The sequence below is a fragment of the Rhizophagus irregularis genome, chromosome 6 (genome assembly GCF_026210795.1).
Source record: "Rhizophagus irregularis chromosome 6, complete sequence".
NCBI lineage: Eukaryota > Fungi > Glomeromycota > Glomeromycetes > Glomerales > Glomeraceae > Rhizophagus > Rhizophagus irregularis.
The window spans coordinates 3,846-17,199 of NC_089434.1; the positions used below are offsets into that span (position 1 = coordinate 3,846).

The following is a 13,354-nucleotide window of genomic DNA, read 5'->3' on the forward strand; positions in this document are numbered from 1 at the left end:
CAAGATTCATATATTTGGTTATGACTCGACCCTTTCTGGAGGCGTGTGCTCGCACGACGTTGTCGATCACATATATTTTACAATACTTTATGTATAGGGTCGACTTGTGAGGTGTTAGTTCTAATTTCTAGTGAAAAAAAAAGATCTTCACTCGTGATTGATTGAGATATCTATAAATAATTAATTATGCTGCTGTACGAGGTTGCATAGTTACACTACTTTTATATTAGGTGATCGTACGTCTAAGTCTTGGTTTTATACGAACTATGTATATTTACGATATAGTTATGCTGTGTCAGAAGAATATTCCTTGCTTTCCTGTAGTATTTAAAAGCGTTCTTTTGGTTTAAAGTCACATCTACACTAATTTTTAACTAAAATTCTTTCATCATAAAAAGTGTGAGCGTAATATAATTCGAGATCATTTACACTAAACATTAGTAATAGAGTATGTAAAAAGTCCATATGTATTATTAAAAGAGAACAAAAATTTTGCCACTTCATCTCTTACCGTTAAAATGCGTTTTTCCTGTTTCTTTTGTTAACATTCTTTTAATATATGGCAGGGACAGATAACGCATACTGTCTGACATCGAAGTCAATAAATATCAGATTTCCTGTAGAATATAATAAGATATTCTAGGATCATTCTCACCAAAGTAGATATTCTATTCCTTCAGGTTAATTATCCGTTATTAGTCATTATATTTTTTTTTAATTAATATCTTTCTTATTTAAAAATATTAGAAATGAATTCAATACTAAGAAACGATAAATATTGTACGATTCTTGAAGAGGAGGAGGATATGTTCTCTGATGTTTGTACTAATGACGGGAAAAAACTTTGGGAATACGGAATCGTTCCATATGTTTTCAACGATAATGTTAGTGACGAACTTAAAAAACTTGTGATGGAAGCAATGAAAAGGATTACCAGGGTATCTGTCATAAAATTCGTAAAGAGAATGAACCAAAGAGATTACATCAAAATTAGTGATAAAGGGAAATTTTCTTCTTACGTGGGTAGAATAGGAGGCAAACAGGTTCAGATTTACTAATAATTATGTTCTGTCAATAGTGCCAATTGCTCTCTCTCACTTTATTTCGCAATCATACAGAATTTGCATGTTACTAAGGATGAAATAAGGTGGCCAAATACTGTGGGCAGTGTTATGCATGAACTGATGCATGCGCTCGGTTTTTACCATGAACATTGTCGCCCAGACCGTAATGAATATGTGCACGTTGGAAGAACTAGTCGCAATTATGAGAGATTTAAAGAATCAGATGTGTTGTGTTATGGACCATATGATTTTGAATCTATAATGCATTACTCTGAAAAACAAGGAGTAATGTTAATACCAGGAGTAAATGCTAGAATAGGTTTGTATGTATCTCCTTTCTTTTTGTTCTTACTTCTTCCGTCTTCGCATAATAACATTTTTCCACAACTGAAATAACGCAAAGCGTTAAGCTCGATGCGATAAATAAACGCGCTCAATAATATTTATCCGGCTAAATACTATTGCTATATTAATACGTCTGGTTACCCTAATTCATATATGTTGAACTATGTTGGACGATTACGAAAACGACGATCAATACAACGATTAATACGACGATCACAAACACAAAACTTATATTATAGGCTGAAATTACCAAGACAAGAAACAAACCCTCTATTCTTATCTCAATTGTTTAATGGATGTTCTTTCCCCTAAAATATTACGATTCGAAAAATGCAAAATCCGTATATGATGATATTTATAATAACTTAGTATTTTTTTAAGCTGCAAAATATATAGTATGAAATTTTTCAAATAAGAATAAATATAATATAATACTTATAACTTTTAATGTCTATAATAATGAAAACCTTTCTCTACTTAGTTTTACCTTTTGTTTGCTTATTTTCGTTACTTTCTTCCACAACGAATTTTTTTATAAACAAACACCTTTTAGTTCTTCTAATTTATTTTAATTTCTATTTCTATACATTTTCTTTAGCAATATATTTTCACACCAAGAAAAATTTCTATAACGTGTCTTTGTACTACTAATTCGATATCTTTGACAAGGTCATCTCCAAGACTTGTCAAGATGTTGTATGCAAGTATTTTAAGATTATTGGGAGCCATAGTGATCCACCAGTACAAAGAATAAAAAATCCAGTTTTTTTATAGCAATAAAAAATTCTGCAGGAACAGGAGATCACCAGATCATCATTTTCTATTGTGTACTTCTTTCGTCATTTTATTAATCTTCCTCCTTGCAAATCACCATAATTAGCATACACAACATAATGGGTAAAATATTTCATCTTGGAATATAGTAATACCGTTAGATTATAGAATTGTAAATCATCATGATTAACATAAATAATGGTAAAATTTTTTAGATATATAATAGTACTATGGTTTATTCAGCACCAAATTTTCTACAAGACCTTAGTTTACTTGTATACTTTTAAGTGATCTAGATATGAAAGGAAGTTGTTTTATTTCTTAGTATAAGAGATACCTAATAACAAGATCATGACCTAAGGTTACAGTCAGCTTATTTCAGAAAATCAGGCATGTCTTACATAATACAATACTAATTTCTGATACTACTGTGATGTGTAGGTCCTTATTGAAGATTTTTTTTATCGATCATTTTGTCGATCATTAAATTGATGGCTGAATTATTATTTAATATCAAAATTTTTTGACAAAGCTATAATAAAAAAAAAATTTTATTTATTAAATATCATATATTATTCATATTATTTGACAATTATAATTTATTATAGGGTTTTGTTTTTTATCGCACCCGCGATATGTCGCAAGGGCATGCGCCTCCTAATTTTATTGGCGAAAAATTTTTTTGTGGCGCGTCAAATTTCAATTGTAACACGATCTTAAAAAATTTTTTTTTAAAAAATTCTTCGATCTGTTTTGGTTTCTTTGTCCCTACCCTTTAATAAAAACAAACCTTTACATTTCTTTTCTAATTACGTTTTCATTAAAAACATTGTTTATCATGTTTATATTCGATGGTTGGTTTCTTTTTTCTTCTTTTTTGTCTTGTTTTGAAAACTACACTAAAGGTTTTTTTTTTCTTTTTTCAGGTCCTTTGCGTTGTGGATTTTGACGTTAATATCATTTGAAAAGAGACTTTTCGTTCTTTAAAGACTCGGTAGGTGAAGTTTAATACACCGTGTTTAATAACCTTAAAAACACTATTAACGATTTTTTTTTTACTTTAGATTCTTTCACTTTAGATTCTTTTCACAACGGAAGTTTAATGTCAATTTCGTTACTCTTCCTTCTTCTCATTTGGAAAAAATATTGGTAAGTGTCGGTTATATAGACTATGAACTAATTTAAACGGCCTCTTCAAAGTTTTTGTATATGTATTAACCTCTTGTAAACAATATTAACCAATTTTCTTCTTTTTTTTAGGTTCTTTAATTTGATTTCCTTTCTAAAGAAGACCTCTTACTTTCCACTTTGGCGAAGTCTCGGTAGGTGTTATTCAGGTTGTTGGTGTACGCGAAGCTTTTAGAAACAACACTAACAGGTGTTTTTTCTTTTTTTTTAGGTTTTTTTTTCGTTGTAAAAGCTAAGATTTACCGCCAATTGTGTTTTTTTTCATTTCGGTAGGTGTTATATAGGTTAATGGTGCATGTAATAACCTGTTATAAATGATATTAATGAGTTTTTTTCTTTTTTTAGGTTCTTTCACGTTGTTAAAGCCAAACTTTAAAGCTGATCTCATTTTTAAGGTACCTTTGTTACCTTTCACTTCGGTAGGCGTTATATGGGCTAATGGTGTATGTAATAACCTATTATAAATGATAATATTAATGAGTTTTTTTTTCTTTTTTTAGGTTTTTTTCACGTTGTTAAAGCCAAACTTTAAAACTGATCCCATTTCTAAGGTACCTTTGTTACCTTTCACTTCGGTAGGTGTTATATGGACTAATGGTGTATGTAATAACCTATTATAAATGATAATATTAATGAGTTTTTTTTTCTTTTTTAGGGGGTTTTCACGTTGTTAAAGCCAAACTTTAAAGCTGATACCGTCGGACGAAACATACCAGGTAATAAAGGACTAGTAGAAATTGTTTGGCGGAAAAATTCTAACGCTCTACCAGGATAAATGGTATAAATCCTTTTTTCTCCATTTTTTTGGTACCTTTGTTATTTTTTACTTCGGTAGGTGTTATATGGGCTAATGGTGTATGAAACAGCCTTTGGAAATGATTAAAGTATATAAATTAGGAACCAGGATGCTTAACAATTTTTTTAATAAAGTAATTAATTACATACACATAAAATTCTTATATAGAAAAGGTCTAATAATTAATGATTAATCCTTACTTTTCTTACTTTCTTGATGGTATTGTCTTTTTATTTTGATAGAGAGTTGGTAAATATTATATTAAAAGACTTCTTTTATTGCAGAAGCTTAATTTTAATTTTAAATCTTGTTAAAAAAAGACTTTTCATTTTCGGTAAAGTGTTGATAGGACTAATAGTATATGTTATTGCTTTTATAAATGTCATTAACTTGGTTTTAGTTCTGAATAAACGAAAATATTAGTGTGCGGACAATGCTTAATTTTATTGGCTAGTAAATATATGAATTGTGATTGTAACACAAAAGTTACTATTTGTTTACCTAATTTTTTTGTACGTCCCTTTATTTTTTTTTGCTTTTTACACACCTTATACCTTTGTTTACTACAATGCAACAAGAAAACTCTGAACCAGTTTTGTATCAAGGAAAGGCTTTCACCACTTGGAAGCAAGCATTTGAAACTATTGAAAGTCGGGCAAAGCAGCAAGGGTTTAATATCATATATAGTCGTGTTGAGAAAAAATCTGATGGAACTTTTCGTACGTACTGCACAATGTGAACATCATGGTAATTATGTTACAAAATCCAATAAAGAGACAACAACAAAACGTCTAGGCTGTGCTTGGCATATTAATTTATCAGAACCTACCTCTAAAAATCCTTTTAAATATGTTTATATTACAACACTTCATGATATCCATTCACATAATCTTAATCCTAATATCATTCAATTTGGAGATAACAAATACATACCTCCTGAAATTATGAAGGAGATTGAATTTCTTACTATTAAATGCAGAATGGGAGCTGCTACACAAAGACAATATCTTGAAGCAAAGTTCCCAGGACAAATAATTTATGATAATGATTTGTATAAAGCAATTCAACATTTTCGTCCACAAAATAAAGATGATAGTAATGATGCAGCTAAATTGTATACGAAATTACTTGAATTATCACAAAATAATCCAATGTGGAAGGTTGCGATCAAATTTGATAATAATAATACTCTTACACATTTATTCTGGATGACGCCATCTCAGTTAGAATTATGGTATCGGTATTCAGATATTGTGGTACAAGATGTAACTTGTAAAACCAATAGGTATGAGATGGCTTTAAGTTTATTTATTATTCTTGATGAAAATCGGAATGTAAGACTTGTTGCACAAGCATTATTAATTGATGAAACAAAAGAATCACATGAATGGTCATTTGAACAACTCAATTTAGCAACAAATAATGTGTATCCACAAGTAATAATGACAGATGCAGATCCAGCTGTACATGCTGCGATTAGGTCTACATTTCCTACCACATACCCGATGCATTGCACTTTTCATATTAGCCAAAATTTGATTAAAAAGGTTCAAAAACTAATTGGAAATAAATTTCAAGAGTTTTTTACAAAATTTCATGCTGTACGTAATACACTAAACACACTTTCCTTTGAATCAGAATGGAGAAAATTAATTACTCAATATCCTGAAATACAGCAATATTTGATAAATACTCTTTATAATACTAAAGAATCATCGGGCTCATCCTTGGACATGTCACCAATTTACTGCAGGACTCCATGCATCTTCTCCTGTAGAAAGCATTAATGCATGGATTAAAAGTTATATTTTTAACTCTAATATTTCTTTATGTGAACTTGGGGATGTAATAGAGAGAAGACAAATGGCAGAAAACAAAAAATATCAACTTGTGTTATGGAAAGCTGCTATTCCCTGTATGCCTACTCAGATTTCCACTGCTGCGTTCATGTTTACTTCTATTAACCAAAAACTTGAAGAATATTTGCCTCCTGCCATATTAGAACTTCAAAGAGATGAAATTCGTCAGTGTGTTTTTTATAATGCTGTACAAGTTACCCAAGAAGTAATTGATGAATTTGATAAAGTATATATTACAATAATAATTGTATACTTATTATGTTTGTATTTTACTTGATTTAACATTGCTATTACATGTGTTTGCAGTATGATCTCTTATTAGGTCAATATTTGGAAGATGTATCTGATGCTCGTCAAATAACTGCAGCATGTATGATTTCCAACATTAATAAAGATCAAATTTCATCTATGTGGGCTGTAAATGTTGAAAACAAACTTGTTGAGAAACATTTTATTATCTTATTAATAAATGGATCTCATTATTGCTCTTGTCTATCTCTTATTAATCGAGGAATTATTTGCAGGCATTATTTTCAAATAATGCTTCGTAGTCCTGCAGCAAGATTCCATTTAAGACTTATTCCTTCACGATGGTATTATAGAGATAAAGATCCTAGTAAAGAGCAATTTTTAGTTGCTAGCAAATTTGAAAATGAGATTACACCTCTTATTCCTCAACATAATGTTCCATTTTTAACTGCAATTTGCAAAACATCACAAGAATTTATTACTCGGCATGAACAACTTACAGACATACAATTATATGGTAAAATTGCTGGCTTATCACATAAAGCTACTATGAAAGCTGTTAGTAAAAGGGATATACGTATAATACATATTTTGGAGAATTACTTAAAAGATGTTGATGAAGAACAAGATGAAGAACAAAATGAAAATATCGAATTAGAAGATACAAAAGATGATGAATCTGATAAGGAAAATTTTCCTTTTATTCTCAATAATCCTAATAAACAAACCAGGTCTAAAGGACGCCCGAAGGGTACAAAACGAATTAAAGCAAGCCATGAAAAAGAAAAGGCTACGACTTCAGTAAATAGTAAACAATATAAATGTGGAAATTGTGGTGATATGGGTCATAATAAGCGAAATTGTAATATTTTAAGATAGTTATCAAATGCTAAAGTATCTTTAAATTTGACAATAAAGTTTATTAAGCCTCCTAATTAAATCTTCACTAATACTTCCCAAAGATATACATACACCACTAATCTATTTATTATCTCCGAAATAGAAGACATCAGAGTTTCCATGTGCATTTTTCATGTTCACTAGTCGTACTTGTTACACTTGCTGTATCATCATTGTCGGGTGAATTACATCCGTATGAATCTAAAAAAGAAAAAAAACCATTAATTCATTTTAAAGACTACTATATAGTACATACACCATTAGCCCATATAACACCTACCGAAGTGAAAGGTAACAAAGGTACCTTAGAAATGGGATCAGTTTTAAAGTTTGGCTTTAACAACGTGAAAAAAACCTAAAAAAAGAAAAAAAAACTCATTAATATTATCATTTATAATAGGTTATTACATACACCATTAGCCCATATAACACCTACCGAAGTGAAAGGTAACAAAGGTACCTTAAAAATGAGATCAGCTTTAAAGTTTGGCTTTAACAACGTGAAAGAACCTAAAAAAAGAAAAAAACTCATTAATATCATTTATAACAGGTTATTACATGCACCATTAACCTATATAACACCTACCGAAATGAAAAAAAACACAATTGGCGGTAAATCTTAGCTTTTACAACGAAAAAAAACCTAAAAAAAAGAAAAAACACCTGTTAGTGTTGTTTCTAAAAGCTTCGCGTACACCAACAACCTGAATAACACCTACCGAGACTTCGCCAAAGTGGAAAGTAAGAGGTCTTCTTTAGAAAGGAAATCAAATTAAAGAACCTAAAAAAAAGAAGAAAATTGGTTAATATTGTTTACAAGAGGTTAATACATATACAAAAACTTTGAAGAGGCCGTTTAAATTAGTTCATAGTCTATATAACCGACACTTACCAATATTTTTTCCAAATGAGAAGAAGGAAGAGTAACGAAATTGACATTAAACTTCCGTTGTGAAAAGAATCTAAAGTGAAAGAATCTAAAGTAAAAAAAAAAATCGTTAATAGTGTTTTTTAAGGTTATTAAACACGGTGTATTAAACTTCACCTACCGAGTCTTTAAAGAACGAAAAGTCTCTTTTCAAATGATATTAACGTCAAAATCCACAACGCAAAGGACCTGAAAAAAGAAAAAAAAACCTTTAGTGTAGTTTTCAAAACAAGACAAAAAAGAAGAAAAAAGAAACCAACCATCGAATATAAACATGATAAACAATGTTTTTAATGAAAACGTAATTAGAAAAGAAATGTAAAGGTTTGTTTTTATTAAAGGGTAGGGACAAAGAAACCAAAACAGATTGAAGAATTTTTTAAAAAAAAATTTTTTAAGATCGTGTTACAATTGAAATTTGACGCGCCACAAAAAAATTTTTCGCCAATAAAATTAGGAGGCGCATGCCCTTGCGACATATCGCGGGTGCGATAAAAAACAAAACCCTTTATTATATTATTAATTTATAAATTTGAATGTTCATTGATTTACAAAACAATGAACAACGCTATAAATATTCAAAAATAGTAAAATTTCATGTTTAACGAGATAAAAAAAAACTTAAAATAGCATTCGCCATCTCCTCTTTTGACATCGATCTTTCATTTTCATTTCCAACTTTTTCTTTTTTTTAAATTATTGGCGGACTTTTTGTGTAATCTCTACACTTTCATTACCAGAACCTAAAAGAATGATTCTTGATTCTTGTAATTCTTTGCTCATATTCATGTGCACTTTTATGTTATATCTACCCTCTAATTACTGCTAGTGAATAGCAATTGGCTAAACCTGATACTTAATAAAGGTATATACCATAGAAAATTTCCAGTATTCATTGGAATCTGAATTGGAAAACTTCTCAAATTCTTTCAAAAAATTTGGTTCTTGAAGTGCTTCCATTAACCCAAAAGTATTAATAGTTTCATTTTGTAAATCTTCCTTCAAAAATTCAATATAAGAACTTTTACGCTGTGAAGTATTGGAATGCTATTTTGAAAAAAAATATGTAAAAAAGCATAAGCAAATGCTTGATCATAATTGCCTTCTAATTGACAAACACTCAAAGGTAAATATATCCATGGTAATATCCATTTGAGAAATCCATTTAAAGCTTGGTTAACTCCTATTTGAAGAGCTTCATACAATTCATTTATATCTTTAGAACTTAAAAGTACACTTTCAGCTAATTCTTCTTAAAATATTTCAGATATAGTTTCTGCAGCATTTTGGAGTTTATCTATCCATACCATTACTTTATCAGATATTTCGTAGACGTGATTACTAGGTGGAAAAGTTACTATTTTACCATCTACATCAGAAAATTTGTTTAGACATAATTTAGTGTAATATTTCAAAGGTAGTGTAAAATTTTAAAATATTATACTAAAAACATAATATTACAAAAGTTTATGCTTTTAAATTTGAATAATTATAGTAATTTAAGAATATCTCGCTTAAAGCCCCGAATGGGTCAGTTTGGTCCAGATTATAGATGGTTCAGATTAGAGCTAAAATCCGTAAAAACTAAACCAAAAAACTGGCAATTCAGTTCAGTTTAATCTGATTTTTATAAAAATGCGAAAAATTGAATAGCCGTCCATCTAGTGATTGTACAAAGTCGAGCCATATATCATTATATTAGTCTTGATGAGATACATCGAATGGTGGTAAGATCATGTTTTTAGCATCAATAAATCACAAGTTAACTCACGTTAAATAATTTATCAATAATTTGAATCAGCAAGTTATCTATCAGTGCTGGAGACTTGATCTTAGCACCATTCGACGCATTTCAGTAAGACGAATCCAATGAATATAAATTTGTCTGTGTACGACTACTGGATGCGAATAATGTCAAGTTTTGCATTTTTTTAAAATTTTCAAGCGTTAAAAATTAAAAATTCTGATATATAAATTTATTCGTTATCCGATAGTCGTATAAATATAAATTAAGACTCATTAGATTCGTCTCAATGAAATGAGTCGAATGGTAGTAAGATCACATCTCTAGCATCAATAGATAACTTGCTAATGCCAATTTTTTATAAATCATTTAATATGAATTAACTTACAATCTATTAATGCTAGAGACATGATCTTACCACCATTTGACTTGTTTCGTTGAGGTGAATCTAATAAGTCAGAATTCATATTTATACGACCATTGGACGACGAATAAATTCATGTATCAGAATTTTTAATTTTTAATACTCAAAAATTTTAAAAAAATGCGAAACTTGATATTATTCGTCATCCAGTGGTCATATACAGATGAATTTATATTCATTGGATTCATTTCACTGAGACGCGTCGAATGGTACTAAGATCAAGTCTCTAGCACTGATAGATAGCTTGCTAATTCAAATTATTGATAAATCATTTAGCATGGATTAACTTGTGATTTATTGATGCTAAAGACATGATCTTACCACCATTCGACGCATCTTATCGAGACAAATCCAATGATATATAGCTCGACTTTATATGATCACTAGATGGATGGCTATTTGATTTTTCACATTTTTATAAAAATCAGATTAAACTGAACTGAACTGCCAGTTTTTCGGTTCTAATACCTAAACCGAATCGAACTGAATTTTGAGCCAATTTCAGATCAGTTCCTCAGTTTAGCCTGAACTGTTTGGAGCTTTAATCTCGCTATCTACTGATCCAATCAGGATTATCTATAGCTCATTGAAATCAGCTTATCAAGACTAAGGTTGCTTGTCTAAACCTCTTCAAAATTCTACGATTAGTTTCGTCAAAATTTTACTATAGATTTATTATAGTTTCGGCAGAGTTTTGGCAGTTCCAGCATTTATAATAAGTTTCAGCAGTTTCGCTTTTCTCCAAAGTTTCGCCAGTTTTTTAATATAACTTTAATATAGTTTCGGCAGAATTTCGCTTTTCGGCAAAATGCCATCTTGCCTAAACCCCTAGGTTTCAGCAAGCAACCTTAATCAAGACGAATCGAATGGTAGTAAAATCACATGTCTACAGTTGATAGAACACTTTATAGTATGCAATTAAGTTTTAAATTAATAGAAAGTCATCTATCGAATATAAAGATACGATTTTACTACCATTCGATTCGTCTTGATGAGCTGATTCCAATGAGTTATTCATTCTGATTGGATCAGTAGATAGCAAGATATTCTTAAATTACTATAATTATTCAAATTTAAGAGTGTAAATTTTTGTAATATTATATTTTTAGTGTAATATTTTGAAATTTTATACCACCTCTGAAATATTACACTAAATTATGTTTAAACAAATTTCCTGATGTAAATTATAAACTTATGGTATAAGATTATAACTGGTAAGAAATTCATAAATAGGTTCAAAAAACTTTTCTCCAAATTTAACAAGACAACATAATTGAAGATTAAGCTTAATATTATTTAATTATGAATAGAATATTTTTAATTTTTCAATATATCTTTGTGGCACTTTTTTAATAATGCTTAATTTTTAGACAAACCATTAAGTAAATTGAAGGTAGATTGCATATTGTTCAAAATATTGTTTTGCTGTTCGTAATTTATATAACCATCTCATCCTAATTGGTTTTTAATATTTTGTTAGATTATAATTTAAAAGTTTTTTATAAAGTTGATATATTACATCTGTTTTTATATTTAAAGAATTATCTTTATCACTTTCATTATATCCATCATGAAGATAGAAAGCCAGATTTATTAAATTATATGGATGTTCTTTTAATAATAATCCTGATAGTGAGTCAAGTTTTCCAAATGCTATATTTTTAAAGTTCATTAATATGATTTGAACAACATGTAATCTATAAGGAATATGAAAAAAATCTGCAGCTGCTATTGTATTGAAGCATATTATTGCGCCTTCTTTTTCTGCTGACATATATGTTGTATTATCACCCTATAAAAAATATGTATATAGTTTTTATATTGTATATACATATTTTTGATACAGTTCACATTTTTACATATGGCATATCAGTATAATGTATACTGTTCGCAATATGTGTTTAGTAAAAAATATAATAAAGTATATGGTAAACATATTGTGTAATACAGTATATTAAATTCATACGTTTATAACATATACCATTTCTACTGTATATCAGTATTTTGTATACGGTTCACAAAAATATTGTAAATAAAGGATACGGTATACGTATTATTCTACAGTATATTAAAATTTATACATTTATAACGTATTTTCTACAGATATACACAGGTCAAATAAATAAAATCAGATTTTTGCTCTTTTTAATATGGCTGTCTTATAGATGTCATCAGAATTCCCTAATTATGACATTTTGGAGTTACAACATATGTTATTAATCATGCCGTAACCATAATAAAATGCTATAAATCATAAATGCCATAATTCTGTAATTTAATTTGATGCTGTAATGCCATATTTTAATCTAGCGTTGTAATGCCACAAATAGCCGTAAATATTTTTTTTTAAAAAAAAATGTTTACAATGCACCTTTTTTTTTAGAAACAGTTCTTTCTGAAATATTATTAACTTCTTTTATTTTATTTTTAGAAGTATTTTCTCATATTTCCCAGACTTCCTGTAGGTAAAGGTTTTTTTTTATTTACTTTTAACAAATGATATTAACTAACTTCATTTCTTTTTCTTTGTATTTAGGAACAGTTCTTGTGGACTTATTGTACCTCCTAGTAAATAGTAAAGGATTTTTTTTTTTTGACATTTACTTTAGGAAATAACATTAACTTCGCTTTCTTTTTTCTTTTTTAGAAGCAGTTCTTGCAGGATTTCTTGGATTTTCTGGTAAGTGGAAAGAGGTTGTTTTTGATATTTACTGTCAAAAACAACAACTAAATTTATTTCTTTTTTTCAGAACAATTTTTGTGGACTTCTTAGACGACTTCATGGTTAAGTAAAGAGGATTTTTCTTAACATTTATATAATAATGTATGCAAAAAAAACATGTCTAATAAAAAGTAACCCAACAATAGTACATATATAAAAATGTTCTTATTTTTATATAATAATGTATGCAAAAAACACGTCTAATAAAAGTAATCCAACAATAGAATGTATATAAAATGTTTTTGTTTTTATTTTTATTAAGATGTTAATTTGTATAAAATACAAAAAACTAAATAAGATACACGAAGAACTTTGTAGGTAGGGAATGGTTCAACCATTGACGAATCTATGGTAAGCAGAG

The 13,354-nt window shown here is 28.9% G+C and overlaps 1 protein-coding gene across 1 annotated transcript; it reads left to right on the top strand.

The window, feature by feature from the left end:
• Positions 1–749: 749 nt before the first annotated feature.
• On the top strand, positions 750–1,460 carry OCT59_025796 (uncharacterized protein; the record flags this gene model as incomplete). Its single annotated transcript, XM_066142720.1, has 2 exons — positions 750–1,043; positions 1,119–1,460. 2 exons carry the CDS (start codon positions 750–752, stop codon positions 1,458–1,460), a joined length of 636 nt encoding a protein of 211 aa, XP_065992304.1.
• Positions 1,461–13,354: the final 11,894 nt, after the last annotated feature.